Genomic DNA, 23,980 nt, shown 5'->3' on the forward strand with positions numbered 1-23,980 from the left:
AGCCCCTGGGTTCTGGGCTGTGGAGACAGAAGGAAGCTCCTGGCACTGGGCATCCTGCAGGGCAGTCACTCGTGTCCTTGTCCTCTCCCCAGCAAACAGCGCCACAATAAACTGTGGAAGCAGCAGGCAGAGAGCAACCTGCCCCAGAGCACCGACGGCACCACGGGGTCAGGAGATTTCTTACTGGAGAGCTTGGACATCGACCTGGAAAACCGCCTGGCTGACCTGGACATGCCTTCCCAGTCTGCCTACCTGGACAACCGAGCCGGCTCCGAGGGCTTCGGTTACTGCTTCCGCCGCCTGTCGGACACGCTGCTGGAGAACAAGATTCCTGGGGACAGGGAGGGCTTCTTCCACATGGAGCAGCTGGAGCGGGATGCCCTGGTGGGACAGCCTCCATCTGCACCACCCCAGGGGAGGCTGCTGGAGATGGAAAAGGCCCCGGAGAGAGCGGAGCCACTGGCGGAGCTGGGCGGCTTCTGTGAGAAAGAGGCAAAGAAGAAACGGGACTTCAGCCCGAGGAAGGGAAGGATGGTCCTTGGGGAGCCAGGGGAGGATGGTGTCAGGGAGGAAAATCCCATGGAAAAGTGGAAGCGGCGTTTGTCCATGCACAAGGAGGAGAGCAGGCTCAATAGGGAGAACTTGAATAACAACAACAGCAAAAGGAGTTGCCCAGAGGATTTTGAGGTGCGTATGGAGGTGAGGTGGAGGTGATTGGCATGGCTGACTCTGCTGCAAGTGAAACTGCTCTTCTCATCCTCATAGCCCAGTTTCATTTGACTTGGATAAAGCCTTTCATTCCATGATGAGCTTCTCCCCTTTCGAGGCGCTTCTCACCAGGGCTTTGCTTGCCCGAGCTGTGGATGTAGATGCCAGAGAGTGCCCAGTGAGTGCCCAGTAAAGTGCTGTGGGCAGCTCGCTTGCATGACCCTCGCTTGGCACGGTAGGTATTCCTTAGAGACACTGTCTGCTGGGAAAGCACGTGGCTTTAGTTCCTGCTGCAAGGGCTGAGGTGGAAATGGGCTTTGTTCCAGATCTCTTTGGCCGTCCCACACCCTGTGGGCTGTGCCGGTGTCTGTTCCCTGCTCGTTGATCTGTCCCTGTTTTCTCTCCTGCAGCACGATGCCGTGTTTGGGATCCTCAGCAAGGTGAAGCCTTCCTACCAGTCCTGCACTGAGTGCATGTATTCCTCAGCGGGGCTGTCCCCTGACTCCTTCGGGGAGCAGTGCGAGAGGCTCGGCGCCAGCGCCGCGCGGCGCAGCAGCACCATCTGCACCCAGCCCCCCCTCCTGTCCCACCTGCACTCCCACCTGATGGAGCACCTGCCCAGCAGGGCACCCCCCGAGGAGCCAGGCAGAACTAAACATAACGAGGCTCCGCTCCCCCTGGCACCAGGAGCCGGGGCTGTGGAGGTTGGCACGTGCAGGTCACTGGATCAGCACTGCGGCCTTCTGGAGAGAGGGAAAGATGCGCCAAAAACCCCCGAAAAAACTCTGCTGCCCAGGAGAAACTCCCACTGTGACAGGAGCCTCCTTCACGCAGAGATGGTGAGGGAAGAGTCTCTGGCCAGAAAGGACCCCAGACCTACCAAGGACCTGAAGTACCTGTTGTTCAGCAAGGACTTGGAAAAGCCGAGCGCCAGCAGTTACTTGATGCAGCACCAGGAGTCGCTGCTCCAGCTGCAGAAAGCAGGGTTGGTCAGGAAGCACACCAAAGAGCTGGAGCGCCTCAAGAGCCTGCCCTCGGATGCCTCGGTGCTGCTCCGGGACAGCCCCCTGGGCAGGGTTGACTCCAGCATCGTGGAGGAAAGCGAGGACTTGATGTCCCATCCCAGCCTTGTGCCTCTCCTGGCACCGGCCCCACTGGTGCCCGGAGACGCCGAGAACGACGTGGAGAAGCTGGGGGTGAAGCGTGTCCTGGAGGGGATCTCCCAGAAAACCTCCACGCCGGCCGGGTGCCGCCTGGAGCACACGAGCAGCTTCACCAAGGACTTCCTGAAGACCATCTGCTACACCCCCTCCTCCTCCCGCAGCTCCAACCTGACGCGGAGCTCCAGCAGCGACAGCATCCACAGCGTGCGGGGCAAGCCCGGGCTGGTGAAGCAGCGCACGCAGGAGATCGAGACCAGGCTGCGCCTGGCCGGCCTCACCGTGTCCTCGCCCCTGAAAAGATCCAATTCCCTCGCCAAGCTGGGATGTCTTAACCTGTCCTCCGAGGACCTGTCGAGTGACGTGGACGTGGCCACCATCACGGACTCCAGGGAGGCCGTGTCCAGCGAGGGCTCCGTGCTCTGTGAGCCGCCGCTGAGGGGCGCGGACGGCGCCTCCAAAGCAGGGGCGAAGCCTCTGGCTGGGAACTTGAAGAACACGCTTTGGATGGGCAAAAGTTGATGCCTTGCAGGGCGAGGAGGGGGCTGGAGCATTTTGGGGGTTTGCAGCATTTATTCATTGCACCAGTGCTGTTTTATCATCTGACTTCAGCAGCTCATCTGGTGCCACCTCCTCGTCCCCTCTTTGTGCTCCAAGAGAGGAGGAAAGAACCACAGTGGGTCACAATGAAGGGCACAAGGGAAATAAATCGTGTTGCATGGCTTAGAGGAGGACTTGGTGTGTGACTTGCCTGTTGTCCTGCAGGATACTCTTCCTAGTACTGTTTGCCAAGTGTAATAATGTGGATGTGTGTGTTGTTATGGATAGATATTTGTATCTCTATCTATATCTAAAATGCTGAAATATTCTGTTTCGAAGACTGAAAATAATTATTCATGACTTTTTTTTACAGAACAAACACAAGTCTCTATTTAAACAGGGCACTTGTGGAAAATCCTTAAAATGGTGACACGCACACTACCTCTGTTCTTGCTGGCTTTTTGTCCTGGTTTATTGTTTGGAGCTTTTATCCAAAAGGCTTTTTCCAGAATTCTTGCTGTTGTTTGAAGGAATTCCCTTAGCTGTAAAGGCCTGGAGGGAGTGTGGACACTGAGGCTTCCCCAGGCCGTGGCTGGGAGGTGACAAAGTGCTGAGCTGTGTCCGTGGGGACGCTGTGACCCGATGTCACCCTGGCTGTTGCTGTCACAGGTGTTGTGTTCTTGGGGTGTTTTGCTGTCGTTGTGGTCGGTGTTGTCCCAGTGCTGACAGAGCCTGGCCAGTGGTTGCCTGTGGACCCTCGTGATGTGAAGCTGTGTCGGTGTCGTGGGTGCTCTGGGGACCCTCTGTCACTGAGCTGTGGGTGACGTGAGGTGGCCGAGGAGGGGTGGCTCTCCTGGACCCTGGCAGGTGACAGAGTGTCCTTTGTGGTTGTGCTGTTGGTTTTGTGGGGTGGTCCCTGTGCCCGGGGAGCTGCTGGAGGAGTCCTGGGTGCTGTTTATGGTGGGCATCAGGGGTTTGGGTGCCACAGGCAGGCTGGGCTTGTCCCAGGGCTGTGTGTGACAGCCACTGAACCCTGCTGGGGGGAGCTGGACAGACACATGGACACGCTCTGAGAGGAGGATGTTGGAGGAAGGGTGGGCAGCCAGGGGCTGTCTGTGCTCTCAGTCCTGTGTTTCCCCCTCCTGCCAGGGCTGCTGCTTGGATTCCATAGGGAATGCGCATTTTCTGTGAATATTTTTGGCAGCCAGCCTGTTTGAGAGCTGCTCCATGTGAGCCCTGGCTGAGTCCAGAGGGAAGAGCTTGGGAAGCGAGCAGGGGATGTGCTCCAAACCTCAGTGCCCCCGATCCCATCTGAGGCTTGTGCCTTTGGGTGGTGTTTTGAAGTAGATTTGGGGGCTCAAAGAGGTGGATTTGCTCACCCTGGCTGTGAGTGGGAGTATTCCCACATTTTAAAATCTCCATGGAAAGGCTTTCTTGCAGCTCCCCTCTGAGGTGGGGCAGAGCCAGGCTGCAGCAGCTGCTCTGAACTGTATTGATTGAAAATCCAGTGTCTTGAGGAAGGGAGCTGTGCATTTTCCTGCCCTAAATGCCTGGAGTTCCCTTTTTCCCCTTTAGCATAAGATCCTGCATGTTTCATTTGTGTGAGGAATTGTAGGGACAGGCAATCAGTGAATAATTGTCCCTCCTGAAAGAGTCTGAATTTGATTTGCACTTGTTCCACCCAGGAGAGCTGGTGTGGAGCAAAAGCTGCTCCGGGAGGGAAGTTTTGCAGGAGCCTTTGCTTGTTTGGGCTGAGGCAGCGCTGGGTCGAGCTCAGGGCAGGATGAAACCCCACAAGCCAGGGCCGGATCCATTCCCTGTGTTTGGATCGCCTTTATCCCCCTTTGCAGCCAGACTCAGATTAGGAAGGGGCAGACGGGAGGCCCCGGGGCTGTTGGGTGCCGCAGGGTCGGAGCAGCACCTGGGAAAGCTCCGTGTCCCCTGCCCGGGACAATTCCATCACCCTCGGTTATTGTTGTAACCCAGGTTATTCTCTGTGTGCTGCCGACCCTTCCCATCACTCCTGGCTGAGGGAAGAGGTGCCGGGAACGGTTTTGAATGAGTTTGGAGAACTCCGTGAACTGATCCGAGCGAACATCTGATTTCCTTCGTGTCTCTCGAGTGCCTGCCGAGCTCTGCCGCGCCCAACCCGCCGCGCTCCGGGCTCAGCTCGGCACCCTCGGCCTTCCCCTGCCGCTGCTCCTGCCTGGAGCAGCCCCGGGCTTCGCTCCGGGCTCGGGGCTCCCTCCGTGCCCGGGGCACAGACGCGGCTCGGCGGGAGCCCCGCTGTGCCATTGCCGGGGGGTCGCAGCCAAACCCCCCCGTCCCGTCGGGTTTGTTGCATGACAAGGTTGATGTGCTTGTCCTCCCCACGTGTCGTACGTGTCCTTACGATGGAGTGCCTTACTCATGGTTTACAAACACTGTGTATCTGCTGAGCTGTTGGACTCTGCTGTTTGCTGTTCTCTAGGGAGTTTTTGGTGCTTTTGGTGTTTCCGGTGGCAGTGAGGCCATCCCTCCTCCTGTCCTGCCCTCCTGTCCCCGCCGAGCTGGGCACTGCTCACCTGCTGCCGCTTCCCTCTGCTCTGGGCATGGCAGAACCAGAGGGCTCCGTGCCCGGTGTCCCCATGTATCCTATTTATCCATTTATCCATTTATCTATGCGTGCAGGGACACATCCCATCACCGACCACGCTTTGCTCGGCAGCCCCAGACCCTGTCCCGTCCTGCCAGAATTCCTGAAATGCACAAGCCGGCGCCTTATTCCCGGTCCTGGCGGTGTCGCTCCGTGTCCCTCCCGGGGCCCTTCCCGTGCCGGGGTTTGTCCCGGCCGTGTCACCGCCTCCCGGCCGGGGCGGTGGGGACAGCCCCGGTCAGTCCCTGAGGAGGGGCTGAGTGACCTGTAGCTGTTCTGTGCATTGCTGTGCTCCATAACAACGTTCCTTTATTCCGTGGTATTTCTTATCCCAATTTTATATGGAAATCTGCAGGATTTTTGTACTGTATGCCCGCGGGAGGGATGCATCATGCACTTTTTTTTTTTTTTTACTTTTGTTTGTAAAAATGTCCTGGATATTTTATGTTTATCTTGTGAGGAAAAACAAATAAACTTTTTTTTTTTTTCCTTTTACAAATTACTTTTGTAGCTTTGTTTGGAGGTGGGGAAGGAACAGATGCTGAAGGGGTGGAAAGGAAAGGAGGGGATGGGATATATCCCAGGGCCACTGCCTGCTCTATGTCATCATTGCCCATCTATCCTGGCTCTGTTTCCCCCATTTTTGGGTCCTGGCTGTTTTCTGATGCTCCTGAAGGCTGGATCCAGAGGAGCAGGATGGAGATCAGGCATTCTCCACCTGGTTTCTTCAGAGACCCCAGCCTGGTTTCAGGAGAAGCCTCTCACCTTCCAGAAAGGATGTCAGCAGTGGCACATGGAAAAGTGACACCTGCACCTTGCTGAGCCTGGAAAATCCCACCTGAGAGAGGACCTTGATGCTGCCACAGCAATTGGGCTGTGGGATTGCACAGGCCTGTGCTGCTCTCCCCAGCAGAGCCACATGCCAGGCTCCTGGAAGCCCAGGAGCCCCCACAGGGACCTGCATGGACAGCAGCTCCCTGGCTGGGGAAATCTGCAAACCATGGAGGGCACTGCCCTGGGGGTGGGTCTGGAGGGTTTGTGTCTGCTTCACCTGAGGGGATCCCCAGGGAGGGATGGGTCTCCAGGTGAAGAGCAGCTTCCCGCTGTTGTTTGAGCTCCTGGAGCACAGCCTGCCCCTCAGCCAGCACCGTTCTGGGGGCACTGTTTGCTGTTGGCTCATTAACTCACACATCCCTTGGCTGGGTCCACAGAGACCTCTCTCCTTGCCCAGCTTCCCAAAGATGGAGCCTCCCCACGGAGCCATTCCCAGCTCCAGAGGTGGGTGTGAGCTGGATATGGGGAACCACAAGATGGGCCTGTGGAATGGCTGGAGCATGCCCAGGCTGCCGGTGAGTGCCCGGCTGTTTTTTTGTTCTTGTTAGGATTGGAAATTGGTCCTTTTCAGAGCGGCTCCTCACGGCCGAATGTTACATCCTGTTGTGATGTTGCCATGGCACAACCAGGCAACATCTGGAGCAACACAAATTCTCTCCGGCGACCAGGGAGGGTTTATTTATAGCCTCGCTGACCAGAGGAGGTGCCTGAGCCTGGAGCTGCCGTGGGCAGGGCCAGCCTGGCACTGGGTGCCCTCCTGGGGTGGTGGGGAGGTGCAGGGTCCGGCTGTGCCCCTCGTCTCCCCCCCATGGAGGAGCTGCAGGTGCTCCAAAGCTGATCTCCTCAAGGACCCTCTGATGGGAGGATGGTTCCCTGGCAACATTTCCCAGTTCCATGTGGAGTTGGGGTGGTGAGCAGGTACTCTAGTGGTGGTTTTGGGTGAAAGATGAGGATTGGCAGGAGGGTGAGGCTGATGGCAGCACACAGAGAAGCTGCAGGAAGGACTCTGGGGGCTGTGGCTGCATTTCCACACTGGCAGAGAAGAAGCTGCTCTCTGGCAGTGGTTCTCCAGCTGCCTGCAGCCCCAGGATGATGCCTCTGCATCCGTTCCTGCTGGGCCCTGGCTGAACATTGCTCTGGCCCCTGCAAAGGTGGAAATGTAAATATTTTTCCAAGCAGAAGCTGTGAGCTGGTGCTGCCAAGGCCAGAGGAGCCGGTTCCTGCAGCGGGCACAGGCCGAGCTGTGCTGCCAGTCAGGTTTGCTCCCGCCTCGGTGTGTATTCCCTAAAAGTCTCTTCCTCCCTCTGTTTGAAGGACGGGACAGCAGCAATGCTGCAGCAGCTGCCATTTCCTTTTATGCAGAGGGTTCAGGAGCAGAACCACGCTGGTGCCGTGTCAGAGCTCCGAGCAGCTCCCTGGAACATGGGACACAATGCCCAGGGCAGGTCCCAGGACACGGTTGTGCCCCTTCCACACCAACCCTGGGCTCTGCAGTCCCCACACAGGACAAGCCCAAACCACCACAATATCCCCAAAAACCAACCCTGGGCTCTGCAGTCCCCACACAGGACAAGCCCAAAATCACCCAAATTGTGAGGGTTTGTGAGAAGCATAGAAGGAATTTGGTTTTGTCACAAGGGCTTGAGAGAAACACCTGAAATTATTGATGGGGTCACAGTGCAAATGTTGAGTGAGTTCATGACATGGGAGAGGTGACTTGGCTGTGAAATTCCTCACTCCTGCACCTGCCAGCACACCTTGCTCAGCATTTCTCTACCTGTCAGGTCTGCTGCTGCCAGGTTCTGCTGCTGCTGCTGTTGGCAGGAGCAGCAGGAGCCCGGCCACCAGCCCTGATCCCTCTGGGAGTTGGTTGTGTTTGCTCTGGGCAGCCTCGGTGGGGATTTAAGACTTCCAGTGGAAACAAACGGGATTTTGTCTGTGCAGAGCAGCTCTGCAACGTGCACTGATAAAGAACAGTCCCAGCAGGGCCTGGCTGGCTCCAGGCTGATAAGGGCTGGGATAACCCTCATCACTTATTTCCCTCAGCAGTGGCCAGGACTCACTCCTGACATGGGACACAGGATGAGGTAGAGGCATTGTGACCATGGTCCAGGTGTCACCCACGCAGCTGCCGTGTGTCTGTGGTGCTCAGAGGTTGTCTGGGTCCTTGAGGTCTCTGGACGAGGCCCTGTGGGATTTTCCAGCCTCATGGAATATCAGGAGATGCCTTTGGGCTGGGGCCAGGTCCTGTTTGCCAGCTCTACAGGTGACACTGGGGTAGCTCAGCCCTGACACCGCAGAGGTGCCTGTGCAGGCACCTCTTTTGGGGTGATCTAGGTGTTTTCCTGCATCCTGCCTGGGGATGCTTCCCGGCTCGGGGAACCATAAAAGGCAAAGCACGGGGGCAGCGGCTGGGCTGGAGCTGAGCTGGAGCTGCGGCTCCCTGCAATGCCAGGCATCCCGGCTGTGTACAAACAGATTAGAGCCCTCCAGCTCCCCGGCTCCACCGCCATCCGGAGGGCAATCCAAAGGGAGCAACTCTGCTCCGAGGGTTGTTTAGAGAAGTGCCCAGTGCGTTAATAGGGATTTTTGATAAGTTGTGTTTTGGAGTTTCCACAGGGAAAGCTGTGTCTGAGGCTGCTGTCAGCTCCCGTGTTTATCTCGGGCAGCCGGTCTCTGTCACAGCAATTCCCTTTTCCATAACGTATTCCCGCAGCTCATTCCAGCCGCTCCGGTTCTGCCCCGCGCTCTGTGCAGGCAGCATCTCTCTCTCAAGCTCTGGGACGCAGCCCAAGGCTGAGTGCTGCTTCCAAGGAAGGAGCCCTGGGGGAGCCGCTCCGCGTCCCACGGCCGCGGGGCCGGGAGGGGAGAACAGTGCCAGGGGCACGGATGCAGGTTTCCATTTCCCTGTGGAACCCCCAAGGAGCTGGCAGAGATGACTCTGCCCAGACAGCCTGGCAGTAAATCCCTCTGGAAGCTGCAAAATTGGAGGCAAGCCGGGATTGCTGCACAGGGCTGTGGGGAGCTGTTGCTGGAGTAGGCTGGGGAAAGAGGAGAATCCCTGGAGAAGGATGCAGATGGGAAGCAAGCCCTGACTGTGAAGTACCGTGGACCAGCAAATTATCAGCTGGAGGGGCTTTTTCCAGTTATCCAGGTGGGATGTGTTTGGATAGGGACCAGCGTGGCATCAGCTGTGCTGGGTGTGGTGTCAGGAGTGGCAGAGCACGGGCTCCGTCGTGCCAATGGGATGTTCCTCTCCGCTGGCCATGAGGCCAAGGAACGCCGGTTCACATGACCCAGGCTCCGACGCTTCCAAGTGCCGCCGTCTCCCAGAGCAGAGCGAGGAGGAGGCGGTGCTGAAAGCCCGCCGAGACCCAAGGTGGGAAAAATCTTGGCTGGCCAGTCCCAAAGCATTTGGAACCAGGAATTATAGTGACAGAGCTCCCAGCCATGGAAGCCTCCACCTGGCAGTACCGTGGATATTTACGGGATGACACAAGTAAGGCGAGGGGGAGAGACTGCCCAGCTTCCCGGGGAGACTCTGCAGGCACCTGTGAGGACTATCCACTGCTGCAGCTCAGCCAGGAGGGCCTGGGACACAGCCGGGAGCGGGGGGACCGCCCCGACCTCCGCAGCGACACCGCGGGCCCTGCCAAGAGGTCAGAGATGAGCAGCAGCGGGCAGAGAGGGCAGTGGGGGCCGGCAGGGGAGCTGTGCCTGGAAGAGCATCCCGTGTCCAAAGGGTGCAGGAGAGGGCGGGAGGGAGAAGCCCCTCCAAAGGTGTACGAGCTGGAGGTGGTGCCCAGGCGGGTGGGCACGGGCAGGACGGTGAGGCCGGTGGTCTACAGGCTGGAGGAGAGCGAGTACCGGCGCCTCATCCAGGAGGCAGAAACGGAACCTGAGGAGGGATGGGAAGAGGCAGAGGACACACTACCCTTGATTGAGGAGGGCTACACAGGGGATGGGAAGGTGGCAAGCCCGAGCCTCAGCAGGCTCAACTCCTTGGAAAGAGTCCTGAGGAGGCAGATGAGCCGCTCGGACTCGGAAAGCAGCGTGGAGGGGAGGCAAGTGACCAAACTGAGCCCCAAGGGCCCCTCGGAGGGGAACAAGCCCACTGTGCCCGTCAGGTCCGACAGCTTCGAGCTCATGGACTACATCCTGCAAAGCAAGCAGGAGGCAGGCACGCCTGTGTCCTACCTCGCCAGGGACAGCAGCAGGGAGAGCCTGAGGCAGGCACGGAGCTTCACCCCCCAGCCTGATGGAAGTCTTGACCTGTGCCAGAACGGCCAGGCCAGCGAGGAGGATCCGGCCAGGAAGGCCGAGCCAGAGCAGCAGGTAGTGAAGAGCCTCGAGAGAATGGTCCCTGCGGTCACAAATTATCCCTCGGTGGCCAGAGACACCGGGAAGCTTTCAAGACAGAGCAGCAGCCAGCTCCCGGACAGCCGGGAGCAGCTCGGAGGTGAAGCTGATGAACTCGATTCCTACATCCCGAAAAGAACCCCCCCGGCCCCCCCTGTCAGGACCCACAGCAAGGAGTGCCTGGCTCTGAGTATGAGCAAGGCTGTGGCGCTGACGGAGGCGCTGCTGGAGCCCCTGGGCGATGAGGCCAGGGCTGGCAGGGAGCAGTGGGCAGCGGCGGGCACGGAGCTGCTCCCTGGAGGCAGGACTGCGGGAGGAGGGGGCTCGGAGGAGCCGGAGCGGAAGGGGAGGCAGAGTCAGGAGGATGAGAATGTGCTTAAAGTTGCCGATGCCAAGAAAACCTTTGAAAAGTCCAAGGCGTCGGAGGGGACGGCAGCAGCACCAGCGCCCAAAAAAGGTGAGGAGTGAGGGGTCCCGGCTCTGCCGTGGGGCTGGGGGGTCCTGGGGGTCGCAGTTCCAGAGCAGGTGGGAACTGCCGTGGATGGGAAACAGCTGCCGGGAATAGCCGGGATGTGCTCAGGGCACACGGAGTCTCCTAAGGAGGCAGGATGGGAATCAGGTGTTGGTTCAAAGCCTTTGTGCAGTGAAACTGTTTTGGGGAAAGATTTGTTTTGTCAGACTTCTGTGTAGGAATAAGTACAATTTACTGCTTCTCACAGTGCAGCAGTGTCCATAGGATGCACCCTCCCACTGCCATGTGGGATTATTTGCCTCTATCTCTCCAGGTACTGGGTGAGCCAATGTAATTTTATGTTAGCTATAAAAAAGCAGCATTGTTTTCTCTCTAAGTTCTTTTTCTCCTGCACTGTGACTTCACTGAATAAGCCATTAAGGAGAATGACATCAACTTGGAAACCCTTTCACTGAAAAATATATGGAGAAGTGAACTCTGATGAAATTTTCCTGGTAAAACAGCAGTTCTGCAAAAATAGGAAGGATAGAAATGAGTGTTTGTGTGAGAGTTTGGATCCTGCAAGGAGCCACCCGACCCACGCTGCTTAACTCCCATCTTCTGCTCAGTGACAATCTGCAATTGTGCATTTCCTTATAAGGGAAAATAAGTGTTTTAAGGCACAGGAAATCTGGGGTGGCTTTGAACTGAGTTTGCTTAAAAAATAGGTGTGATCGGTTACTGTCGCGACAGAGCCCGAGCGCGGACGTGGCACAGTTTGTGCGTGTCAGGGATGACAAAATCCCTGCAGGGGTGACAAACAGCTCCTGTGCTCTCGGGAAGCAGCTGAGGACACACTGCACGGTGTAAGGGAATAGAGGGGGGAGATATTTGTCACTGCAAGCACTGCCAGGCTCAGGGCATGGAGCAGGGTGGTGCTGTGTGAGTGTGGGTCTCTGCCACCCCTCGAGAGGGAGGCTGGCTGCTGTCACTGGCACAGCTGAGCTGAGCTGGAGTGTTCCCCTCAGCCACACCAGCACTGGGGTGTTTGATCAGCTCATCCTTCCCGGGATGAAGCAGCAGGTGGATGGAATAGGTCTGGCAGAAGAAGGGGTGAGAAGGGATACAAGGAATCAGCTCCCTCGCCCAGGCAATACCAGCTGCAGCCCAATCCCTCCTGACACATTTTTACCTCCTTGTTCTCCAGAAGAAACAGGGAGGGAGGGTTGAGACAATATTTCAGTGCTGAACTGTGGAAATGTTGCAATAAAAAAACCACAGACTCACGGAATTGTTCTGGCTGGGAGGGACCTCAAAGCCCATCTCGTTCCACCCCCTGCAGGGGCAGGGACACCTTCCTCTGGAGCAGGAAGAAGAGCAGGAGCAGCTTCCCATTTGCTCCATCCATGACAGTCTGTTGGGGTTTAAAAACTGGGTTAAACATGGATCTGCCCAAACCTCAAACACAGACACCTCACCTGGATTTACCCTTATGTGTTTCCTTTCTTATATCTCTGATTTTTCCAGCACCTTTGGTCCAACCTGATCCTAGACAGCAGGGAGAGAAACAGAAGGAGATGGCAAAAGAATTCCAAAGTGCTTGAATAGTGAGGCTCTGTGATCAGTGCCCAGGAACCCAACACCCAGCCCTGGCTTCTTCCCTGCCCGCCTGATTTTTTCCTGCTGTTCAGGATGATAGGAATTGTCAATCCCAGCATATTCATGTTGTAAATAAAATACACCTTGCTTCTTTTTTTTCTTTTTTTTTTTTTTTTTTTTTTTTCAGTTCTGCTTTCTTGTCTCTCTCCTCCTCGTTAATCATCCGGAGACAGCAACAAAGGAAATCCCATCTGTTGCAAGCAATTGCTTTGGGTTTATTTGGTGGCCCAACATTTTAATTAGGTATTGGGACCTACCTCCTTTTTACTGCAGAAATAGAAAATAAATTAAAATATATTTCACAATCCTGTCTAATGATGGAGAAAAAAACATGAGGAAATAGATTAGCTTGAAATTAGAGGTTTCTTTTTGCTGTAAAAGCTCAGGTTTTGATGCCTTTCTTCCAGCTGAGTTGGGAGGGATGTGTCTGACACCGATATTGCTGCACAAAAGGTGTGAGAGTGGGGAGATGCAGTAATAGATGTGCTGGATGAAATCTATTGTAAATCATTAATAACAATAGCATCAATTATTAATGCACATCCTGGCCTAATGTTCACTATTCCTTATCCATCTCCAGCATCCTCCAGCCTTTCCAAGCAGCTCAGGAGCGAGGTCAGCACAGGGCTCATTCACCACAGTGGATTTTACTGCTCTTTGGGGAGGGGGGTGTGGATGACCCCCGTTCTGGGGTCTGGAATAGCACAGGGATGGTTCCACGGCACACAGAGCTGGCCATAAAGCTCAGGGTGCTGCTCCCAACCCTGTCCTTCAATCCGTGCTCTCCTCTTTCCTTGCCACCACACTCAGACACTTCTCCCTTCCTGGCTGTTGTTTCAGAGCATCTGATGGAACATTTTGCTCTCCTTATCTTCATTCCCTAATTCTACAGCTCCCCTTTCTGGCCAAGGATTGAATAAGGGCAGTCCAAAGGGATTCTGCTCTCCCTGTCTCCCCAGACAAACCCTTTGCAGGAGCTGGGGAACACTTCCCTGGGCACAGCACATCCTCCCAGCCAGACACAGAATCGATTTTCCATTATCCAGAGCCCTTTCGTGGTGGCTCTGAGAACAATTTCATCTTGGCAGCTGCTCAACAGTTGATGATCATGGGAATGTCTCTTAAAAACCAGGATTGGGAGGAGTTTCATAAAGCTGCCCCTGGCACTTGCTGTGTGCCCACAGACATGGAGGAATCGAGGCAGAGAAAATAAATTAATGCTGAGAGTCAACCTAATTCCGCTCAGAGAAAGTGGAGTGGGGAGGGTTTGTCACTGCACTCAGTTCAGATCTCAGAGATTCCCAGAATGGTTTGGGTTGGAAGGGACATTGAAGACCATCTTATTCCAACCCCCTGCTATGGGCAGGGAACATTTCTTTGTACTAAAAATCACTAAATCCCAGTAATGTTCAGTGAAAGGTGAGATCACATTCCTGATTTCAGCAGGAGCAGCTCTTCCCGATGCTGCTGGGCCTGGCCTTGGTGGGACCCCTAAATTATGGAAGCCATAGAAGAGAAATATAAAAATAGTCAAATTTCATGCAGGAGAACCTAGTACTTCCTGGTAAATAAATATTATAATAAAGTAAATATAGCAATAATAATACATCAAAAGGCTTCAGGAAATAAATATATAAATAGGGACATAAAAGTCCTTGGAGAGCTGTATAACTTGGATATGTGCAAGCCCAGGGTTCAAGACTGTCCTTTCTGACATATTTTGCTTGATTTAGAAGTTAAGCTGCAAAATAAAAGGACTTTAAATTGCTGATCTCTCTAAACCCTCCCTAAGCCATTTCCCTCCATTCAGAATACATTTAGCAATGAGGATTTCAGCAAAATGAAATGTTTGAGACAAATTCATCCCTCCAGTGACCTTGCAGGTTCCAACAATGGGGTTTGTAACCCCTTTGGGATGGCTCAGAGACACCAAAATGAAGAAATTAATCCAAATTTCTCCTTTAAAAAGGTGCCTCAGGTGTTTCTTTACCTCCTCCAAGCACAAACCTGGCCTTGGTGGGGAGGGCTGTGGGACACACCTGGCGTGGTCCTTGGGAAGCACATCAGGATCACCCCAGGAGCAGAGCAGGGGGATTTAGGGATTTATTGCAGGGATGGAATTGATGCATATTTGCAGGAGGCTAAATTTAGCAGCTGACATAAGTTTCAGAGGTGGAGTCTGTAGCCACGGTGCTGTTTCCGTATAAAGGCTGTGAGATAGTTTGCAGCAATCCTGCAGTGATGTAGCTGAGGGGAAAATATGTGGGATGGCTAAAAGTGGATTTTTTAATAAATCCTGGATTTCTGCAATATGTGCTAAGCAGGTGCTGGTAAAATGGGGCAAATTTTGGTGTGTTTCTCCTTGTAGCTGTAAGGGTTTGGTGGTTTTTGTACAGAAAAATTAGGATTTGTGGCATATTTTGACAAGTTGTTTCACTTGCAGCACTGTGGATAACATTTAAATTGTTTGTTAGGGTGGTTTTACTCATCTGAAGTGATGAAAATTAGTGGTTACAGCAGAACCAAAGAGCACATGTAAAACCTGAGCTGTTTCTTCTGTTTGTTGGAGAATTCAGCCTAAAATTCATATAATTTCTTCATCACTTTGTGATCTAAACAGCTCATTAATCCCAGACAGGATCTGGGTGTTCTTTGGAGTGTTTCCATCCTGCTGTTTTAGGAAGCTCTGGTAAAAATTCCACAGGTATTATTTCCACCTGAGTCCATCTTTAGCTACTCTTCCAGCACTGTTGAGCAAGGAATTTCCATCTCTGCAGGATCCACCCTTCCCAAGGCAGCTCTTGAGAGGATTAGGCTTCAAATCAGATTTCTCAGGACAAATTTCACTTTGTGTCCTCTGTGTGTCACTTTCTTTTCAGTTGGAGGCCAAAAATCTTCCTTGGTTCCCCTTCTGAGCTGGTGGGCAGTGCTGGGTGCCGCTGCCTTCGTTCTTGTTTTCCAGTCCAGGCTAAAGCATAGCTTGGTACATGATTAAAATATCAGATTTATAAAATTTAACTCCCCCACACAGTTTTGAGACTTCTAATGAATTAAGGATGGGCAAGCAGGACTCTCAGCTCTGTCACTGACTCATTCTGTGACCTTCAACACATCATGTACGTACATGGAAAATGTGAATCACAACCTAAACTCTGGGTTACCTGCAGCTCTGCTCCAGGGCTGCTTTCGTTTTCTTCTCTTTTAGCTTTAAAGGGATTGTTTGAGGGAGCAGGCTGCTGTAATTGTGCTGGGCTGGCTTTGAGAAAGAAGCCATTGATTAATTTCAGGGTAATTGTCATGGGCAAGGGTGCAGCCTTGCCACTCCAATCTCTGTCTGTGTAATTATTTTTTATCAAGGTGCTGCTCAGTAGGTGAGAGAGGCTTTCCTGCTTGTTACATTTAGTGTCAAAGGTTAAAAAAATGCAGGATAACATTTGTTTAATCTGTGGCTACTGATGTTTCCATCAGCTGTGACAGTCAGACCAGGACAAATGTATCTCCATGAGGTTTTCCCTGGGTTTTAACGCCAGCTATCACTCACAGGGTCCTGTCCACAGACCTGCCACAGCTCCATGGGGGAAGAGCAGGGCTCTCAGCTCAGCTCATCACCACACATATTCCTCCAAATTCTGAAGGACCAGAAGAGGAATCAGCGGGGTGATGCTCCCCTGAACCATCACCCCCCCTTAAGCATCAAACCACATGCAAATGAACGTGCAAACGTGGCCCAAACGGATGAGGAAGCTCGAGGAGTTTTGGTTTTGGCCATGTATGGTAACACTGAGGGCTGTGGGCTCTGCCCGGGTGTTGCTCACCCGCCCCTTGGGCTCCCTGAAGCTGCAATGGCCCCGAGTGTGGTGGTGTCACCTGTGTGCAAAGTGTCACCCGTGCGCAGCCAGGTGTGTGTGCAAAGTGCCTGACCTGTCACAGCAGGTACACACACATACAAACCTCACACCTCAAAGCGCAGCATCCCCAAATTGCCTTTTCCACAGTGCAATGGGGAGAACCTCGGGTTTCAAACCTCTGCCATGGGTGTCTTGTTGGAGTGTGGCTCTTACCGGGGGTCAAACTCTGTAGTCTTTAGCAGGGGCTTTTGTCACCGGCCTTTTTTCACCACAGCCACTGTGATTTGGTGTGACAGCGTGAGGTGACGCGGTTGTTTTCTTGTGGAGCTACTGGTTCTCCTCAGTGTTGCCTCTGAGGACAGCAGGCTCATCTCACCCCTCAGGGCAGACACGGCCGATCCCTCAGGGAGGACATGATCGGTCCCTCAGGGATGTCATGATGGGATAACCGGTCCCTCAGAGAGGACATGACCGTTCCCTCAGGGCAGACACGACCGTTCCCTCAGAGAGGACACAACTGTTCCCTCAGAGAGGACATGACCGTTCCCTCAGGGCAGACACGGCCGGTCCCTCAGGGAGGACACAACTGTTCCCTCAGGGAGGACATGATCGGTCCCCTCAGGGAGGACATGATCGGATAACCGTTCCCTCAGAGAGGACACAATCATTCCCTCAGGGAGGACATGACCAGTCCCTCAGGGAGGACAAAATCGTTCCCTCAGGGAGGACATGACCGGTCCCTCAGGGAGGACACAATCGGTCCCTCAGGGAGGACATGACCGGTCCCTCAGGGATGAAACGATCCGTGTCTCAGGGATGACATGATCGATCCCTCAGGCACAAGATGACTGATCCCCAGGGATGGCATGACCGGTCCCTCGGAGCGGACAGGACTGGCCCACAGGGAGGCCATGGCCGGTCCCCAGCGCGGGCACGATCGACCCCTCAGGTCCCTCACGACCTCCCGCCCCCCACTCGCCGCTGAGGGGCGGCGGGGCGGGGCCCGAGAGCGCGCGACCGCGCGTGGTGGGGAGAGCCGCGCGGCCATTGGCTGACAGAGCCGTCACTCACCTCCTCGACCCCGCCCTCACCGGCAGCGGCTTGAACGGGCGGGGTCAGCCCGAAGGGGGCGTGTCATTTTATGGGCGTGGTCAGGGAGGGGGCGGGCCCCGCGGCCGCTCTGCCCCGCCCCGCCCCGCGGCTCTCAGTCGGGCGGCGGCGGCGGGCGGAGGAGGAGGCGGAGGCGGCGGCTCCGCCGGGCTGAGGAGCGGACGCGGGAGGCGGCTCGGGATCGCGGTGCGGCTCGGGGGCGGCTCGGGCGAGCCGGGCAGGGCAAGCCCGGGGCGGGGCGGCGGCGCCGGGCGCTCCCGCCGCGCACCTGATGCCGCGGCGGGGACAGCGCTGGGGGGCTTTTGTTCGGCACGTTTTCCCTTTTTTTTTTTTTTTTTTTTTCCACCCAGCGATGCAGCAGCCGCTCGGTGCCACCGGCGTGTGCCGCCCCCGGAGCGCCCGTGCACTATGGCAGAGGACAAAAGATGAGCGCCCTGATGGGGGTTTAGTTTGGGGTTATTTTTCGGAGGTTCCTGTGGAGCAGGTCCTTGTCACGGCGGTATCAGGGGCTCTTTCGAGGCCGTGCAGATGTGTGGACTCCTGGGCTGTGTGACATGTCATTGAATCACCAGGGGATCCCGGAATGGTTTGGGTTGGGAAGGACCTTAAGGAGCATCTCATCCTTCCCTTTGCCGTGGGCAGATGTCCCTGGGCTTTGTTTTCCTATGCAGGGAGCCACGTTGTTTAAGAGTGATATGCCAAAGGCTGAAATTTAAAGGCTGGTCCATAGCTGTGCTTTATGAAATTCCCACTGATTCCATTAACAGCACGAGGGAAGATCTTGGACACATGGGCAGGTGTCCAACACCACCACACAGAGGTTCAGCTGTAGGACACCGTGATGCCTTAACTGACTGATTGCACAGGAGACAGCTCTGAAAAAAAGCAGAAAATAAAACAAGGCAGTGAAAGGTGCCAGGAAGCAAAAGTGAGCCCGATGGAAGCAGTTTTATTGTTGAAGATAAGTGAGCTGCGTTAGGGCCGGGGTTTTTTTAGCAGCTGGAGTTGGTCTGAGCACGTCTGTTCGTGCAGATGTGCGTGGGGATTACTGGAGCGAGACCAAGGACGGTGGCAAAATCAGAGAGGGATGTTCTGAGCACACCAGGCTGCGGCTGATTTTTCAGTCTGCTGCTGAATTTCCCGATTTTGTTTTCATTTTAGGCCAGGCTGTTCCCAAATTACCTGGTGCCATCCTCTCCCTCTGTGTGCCTCCGTGGCACGCGCGAGGGAAAGCTCTGGAGTGTGGGAAAATGGTGTGAACTGGCACAGCATGTCCTGGGAGAAGCGTGTTTGGATGTGGGGAAGGCAGCGGGTGTCGTGTGCGGGAGGCAGGAGAGGGTTTATTCCATTTTCATTTGAATAACGAGCATTGAATCATCTTTTCTGCTCAAGGGGGGCGAAAAATCCAGATGGCTGTGTGCTTGCAGGAAGGTTTTATTGCAGCTAATAGTGGTGTTTGCTAAGGGCTGTGTACACAAAGGTAGAAGATCAAATACTTTTGTGGCAATGCCTGTTTATTTTGGGTATATGTATGTTTTTCTGTGTTTTCAGTAGCCCCAGTAAGACCTGACACACTCGAGGACACGTCAGGCAGCATTTGCTTGGTGTTTGTTTCAGTACAGCACTTCATAATAGTAATTTTTCAATGGTCACTTGTAGCCTTTTATCCAGATTGCTTTAATCAGCATTTGTGTTCTCTGTTGGCATTGCTCTGTCTTCTCCTGAGCTGTCTTTTCAAACATCATTGGATTTTTTCAAGTGAAATCTTCATGCTTATTGCATCTGTCACTTCTGGGATTCACTCCAAGCGAAAGGCAGGGATTCAGTTTAATGGCAGTGAGGAGGAATGTGCAGAAGGGGGAAATATCAGCTTTTCTCTGGGTGATGCAGCACAGGGTGCCCAGCTCTGCCCTCGGTGACATCGTGGTGGCCACGTCCAACATTTGACTTAGATGGCTCATTTGTGATGGGGAGGGAGTTTATGCTCCTGGGTTTCATTTGGTGATTGATTCTAAGGAATATCCCTGGGATGCCAACTTCCCATTCTGAAGACACGAGCAAAACACTTCCTGGCCTGAGTTTGCAGCTCGGTGAGGTCATCAGTGCACCACTCCCAGGGCCAGGAATGTCCTCTTGGGCAAGCTCACAGGCACATTTTCACTTGACTTTTAAAGTCTGCATTTGTTTGTTTTGATTTTGTTTTACTGAGCTTTTTGTGATAATCTCAGCCCTTCTCCGAGGATGTGTTGGAACAGAAACTCACTGAGGATTTGAAGTGCCCCAGTTTAAGCCTTTGCAGGGCATAGGAACAAGAATTCAATGTCTGTGCTCTCCTCTAGCTTGCTCCCTGTAGTCTCCCCCACTTAATATTTTTGGGCTGGCATATTCTGGTGGGTAACTCTGAAATTGGTGTGATTAGAAACTGCTTAGAGCTTCAGTTTAGGCAGCTCTGGAGCCATGTGTGAAGAGTCAGGCTGCTGGTGGCTTGTGGCTGACAAGATGGGAACTGCTGAGTTTTTGTCACATTCTGCACTGTTGCTGGTGGTCGTGAACACCAAGTTAAAAATGAAGCACACAAAGGTTTTGGGCTTAGCTGAGTGACTCGGGAAAGCAGCAGTGAAAGTTCATTTTTCTGGATGTGTTGGCTCCACCAGTATGGTTGGGAATTGTTTACTGGGCCCTTTCTTTTTATCTGTTCATAGGATTGCTTTGTTCTGCTTTTCCTCCTGTGAGTAACTGTGCAAAAAAATGGATTATTTGTTTCTTTTTGAGGTTATAATTGTTCAGTACATGACTTTTTGTGGCTTTTCTCATCTCAAACCACACATAGGCATGTGAAATACCAGCGTGACACAGAACTGCTCAGCTGCTCCCAGGTTCCATTGGCAGCTTTGCAGGGCTTGTCCTTGGAGGAACAAATTGTCTGGAGAGGATCCTAATGGAATATCCCAGCCATTAGTTGTATCACCAGCCATTAGTTGTGTTTGTGGGGTTGTGTAGGGAATATAAATCCAGTCAGGATTAATGGCTGGAGATAATGATGTAGCTGGGAAGTAGAAGGTGGCTGTTGGTGTGGCAAGTGGGTAATTTTACTTTATTCCCCTCCCATGAAATTCCTGATGCCAATAAGACAGGAGGGATCCCTTGGAGCAGACACCTCAGATGGAAGAGGATTTTGTGATGGAACATCCTGAAAACTTTAAAATCCTGCTCTGTAGGTCAGGAAATGGACAGAGAAATACTGAAAATGGCACCTCTTTTCAGTGCTGCTGCCTCCAAAGGGAAAAACCTGCAGGTTTTGAAGGTTTCTGATGTGCCCATGGTGGATAGAAGAGACCTCCTTGGTGTGGAAGTGACAAAATGTGGCCTCTTGGACCATTTCTCCTTTGTGCTGATGATTTAGAGGGAGAATCAAGGCAGAATCTAGGGAAAGGACAATTTCTTCAGCATGACCACTTTGCTTCTTCAACACCACAGGCTTTGTTGGTGATAACAATAAGTGATCTCTAATCTGCTTTTTGCTGAGCCTGTGGTGACGTTTGAGGTCTGGCTCTTGGTGGGAGAAGTTGCAGTGACTCTGACATTGAGCTGGGCCTCTCAGCCCAGCATAATTAGGTTTGTCTTGTTTTCCTTTTTTAATAATTGAATTTGAAAGAGCAGTGGAAATAAACCAGTGGTGGGATCTGACTTAAAGTGATTAAAGCTCAGCCTGATGCTGGGATGAGCTCACAGCTCTCCTTGGAGTGTTGCTGAGCTGTGCTTGAGGCCAAATGTTCCCCTTAGGAAGGACCAGGGTTTCCCTGTGGTTTTCCAGATTTTGGCTGCCATCTATGTAGGAACAAGCACACAGGTAATAATTCTTCTGAGCTGAATATTAAGGCACAATTCTGCATTTTTAGCAGATGTGTCTGAGCAGGATTTCCTAAAACTCCATGGGAATGGTGTGCCTGAAACTACTCCTTGTTTGCATCCCTGTATGAACCTGGGCAGTGCACTGCACCTGCAGTTCCTGGTTTAAGAAATCCCTGGAAAATGGAGTTCAAATCACTCAATTCTGAGTATTTGGAAATATGGGAACTTCCTCTCCCTCCCCCCTGGTTCTGCATATAGTTGCCATAGAGACCGTGTTCCGGAGTCCTTGAAAATCCATTGTTTCTCCCAAATAAACATAAAAATCTGCAGTATTAAAGCAGCACATTTTGCATCATCCCATTCCTAAGCATTCCTTCATCAGAAACTGTTGTGACAGGACAAGGAGCAATGGACTCAAACTGAAAAAGGGGAAATTTGACTTAGATTTAAGGAAGAAATTCTTCCCTATGAGGGTGGCAAGGCCCTGGCACGGGGTGCCCAGAGCAGCTGTGGCTGCCCCATCCCTGGAAGTGTCCAGGGCCAGTTGGATGGGCTTTGGAGCAACCTGGAGCATGGAAGGTGTCCCTGCCCATGGCAGGAGCTGGAATGGGTTGGGCTTTAAGGTCCCTGCTAACCCAAACCAGTTTGTAAACTTGATGGGGACTTGACATTTCACAGTGTGCCAGATCTGGATGCTGGACAAACTGATAATGGGTGTAATTAGCAGCTCCAGGGATTAGCAGGCAGTAAGTAACAAATTCAATCCTTGGGAAGCAGCGTGTCCCTTGGGAACTGGGCAAACTGGCCATGCTGGGCAGATGATGGCTTGATAGGGAAGATTGTCATCAGCAAAGCCTCAATGCTCAGGCACCTGCTCAGGGCTGGAATTACCTCCTGGAGTTGCTTTTTTCCTCCCCTTTTCACTTTAAATACTTAAAAAGCCTTCATGGTTTGTTGCTTCCTGCTGGAATCTGGATCCCCCAGCTGACTCAGGGTGTCTGCTTGGCATTTCCTTGGCATTTTTCATCATACCTGTGTGAAACAGATTGGTATCCTTCCTTCCAAGCTGGGAATGTGAGGTGACACGTTTTACTCAGGCTCTGGCAGGTCCTAGGCTGGGAATACTTTTAACACCTACTACTTGTAGCATGTACTACTAAGTGGAGTTGTTTTACACATGCTTCAGGTATTTGCCCCAGCACACATGGTGGGATGTGTACATGTGGATAAATGACCACTGTTACACTTTTAATTTCTTAATTCCCTTCTGCAAAATCTTATATAATGATGCCATAGCTTGGAGGCTGGAGGCCCAAAGCTGTCTCATTCAGAACAGGAGGTGTATTGCTTTTTTCTTAAGTTTTCAGTGATACTTTTTAAAGTTTATTTGAATTTTTGGATCTGCTGAGATCAGTTTGCAAGGCAGGAGAGAATCCTGAGCCAACTTAGGCAAACACAAGTTGCCAGACATTCCTCTGCAATATATTCTGCTTTAGCAGAGCCTGAAGGGTGGGCACAAAACTCTTCTAGCTCAGTGTTGCTGTGCTTCCAGCATCTTTTTCTTGGCCACTGCCAGGAAAATTGCTCCTTTCTGGAACAGTTTGTTCTGTGTGGTGTTTTAAGGTGCTGCTGTTTAAGGTGGGTGCCCCTGGTTAGGGTCAGGCTACCCTGGGGTTATCTCTCTGTTCTTCCCTTGGCTCCCTGATGTTTCTTTTGGGGGTAAAGGTTATCTTTTTGTTCTTTGTATCCCTGCTTTGCCACATCCATCTTCTGCTCTACTCAGGGTATTCTTAAGTGCTCTGCAAGCTCCCATAAAAACCAGCTGGGCTTATCTGGGTGTAATTCTGTTGTTTTGGCCGGGCTCCTCTGGAGCTGTGGAAATGCCACAGGGATTCCCAAAGGACTGGAAGTGTGGGCTGCACGTGCAGCAACGTGACTGTCAAACCAACAGGTAAGTAAAGCTTAAAGGTCATCAAGGCACAGGCTGTAATCCTTCACTGGAAACCAGTTCTCCAGCTGAGAGCAGCCAGCTGAAGGTGCAAGAATTCCCCAAGGAATCAGCCTTTGCCCAGTGGTGGGGTGGGTGTGATTCTCCCTGTCAGGGAAGCTCAGAGGAGGATGTGGGGCCATGGAGGTGTCAAGGACACAGGTAGGAATCTGAAATCTGTAAGTGAGAAAGGTGCTTTGTGTCACCCTTATGGTCTGACACCAGGTTGTGCCCCCTCATTGTCGTCCCATGACAGGTCAGTGAGAAAGAACATCTGTAGGACAGAGGAAATGTGTTTGAACTTGGAAACCTCTGCTAAAACAGTTGTTTGGGGGGCTGTAATTGGCACCATGACAGGGATTTAAAATCAAGTTAGCAGATTGAACTATCTGGATTTGAGTTTCAGCCTCCTCCCTCCCCCAGCCCTGATTTCAAATTGCACGTTACGGAAACAGGACGGAATGACAATGGTGCTCTTGGAATTATAGGCTGCTTGGCCAGAAGAGCTGGCAGGACAGCAAATGGAAATGTGGAGAAACACACGCCAGTTCCAGCTGGGAGCACTGAGATTCATTTTGCAGCTTGTTTGTACTGCATTAAAACCCGAGATGTTGGCATTGTGCGGCCCCAACCTCCCACGTCCTGGGGTGAGGATGTTGTCTTGTCTTTGACAATTCACCATTGTTGGGGTTATTTTGAGAACATTAAAAGCAGTTCAGTGTGGGGGCCTCACCTGTTGGGTGGGTGTTGTTGAGAAGTGGAAGAAGGTGCTACTCAGGATGTGCCAGCCAAGCTCATTGTCACTTTTTGGAGCAGAGTGTGTCCACTCAGAATTCC

At 53.0% G+C, this 23,980-nt stretch overlaps 2 protein-coding genes across 7 annotated transcripts in view; both read left to right on the forward strand.

Annotated features, from left to right (window-relative positions):
- SSH1 (slingshot protein phosphatase 1) overlaps positions 1–4,406 on the forward strand; it is a 32,571-nt gene extending 28,165 nt beyond the window's left edge. For 3 of the 4 annotated variants that reach the window (XM_039724424.1, XM_039724426.1, XM_039724427.1), the window contains 2 exons: positions 93–687; positions 1,119–4,406. In XM_039724424.1, the coding sequence (XP_039580358.1) occupies positions 93–687; positions 1,119–2,390 (1,867 nt within the window). In that variant the 3' untranslated portion in view covers positions 2,391–4,406. The remainder of the gene's footprint in view (positions 1–92; positions 688–1,118) is intronic. The other variant, XM_039724425.1, reaches the window with a different exon arrangement.
- A 4,537-nt stretch (positions 4,407–8,943) lies between these two features.
- Positions 8,944–23,980, forward strand: part of CORO1C (coronin 1C) — a 47,825-nt gene continuing 32,788 nt past the window's right edge. The window contains exons 1-2 of one of the 3 annotated variants that reach the window (XM_039724892.1): positions 8,944–10,693; positions 12,215–12,421. In XM_039724892.1, the coding sequence (XP_039580826.1) occupies positions 9,328–10,693; positions 12,215–12,291 (1,443 nt within the window). In that variant the 5' untranslated portion in view covers positions 8,944–9,327 and the 3' untranslated portion in view covers positions 12,292–12,421. Of the gene's footprint in view, positions 10,694–12,214; positions 12,422–17,358; positions 17,491–23,980 lie in introns of those variants that run through there. The other 2 variants (XM_039724891.1, XM_039724893.1) reach the window with 2 other exon arrangements.

Source organism: Passer montanus, unplaced genomic scaffold (assembly GCF_014805655.1).
Source record: "Passer montanus isolate IOZ18808 unplaced genomic scaffold, ASM1480565v1 scaffold53, whole genome shotgun sequence".
Taxonomy (NCBI): Eukaryota; Metazoa; Chordata; class Aves; order Passeriformes; family Passeridae; genus Passer; species Passer montanus.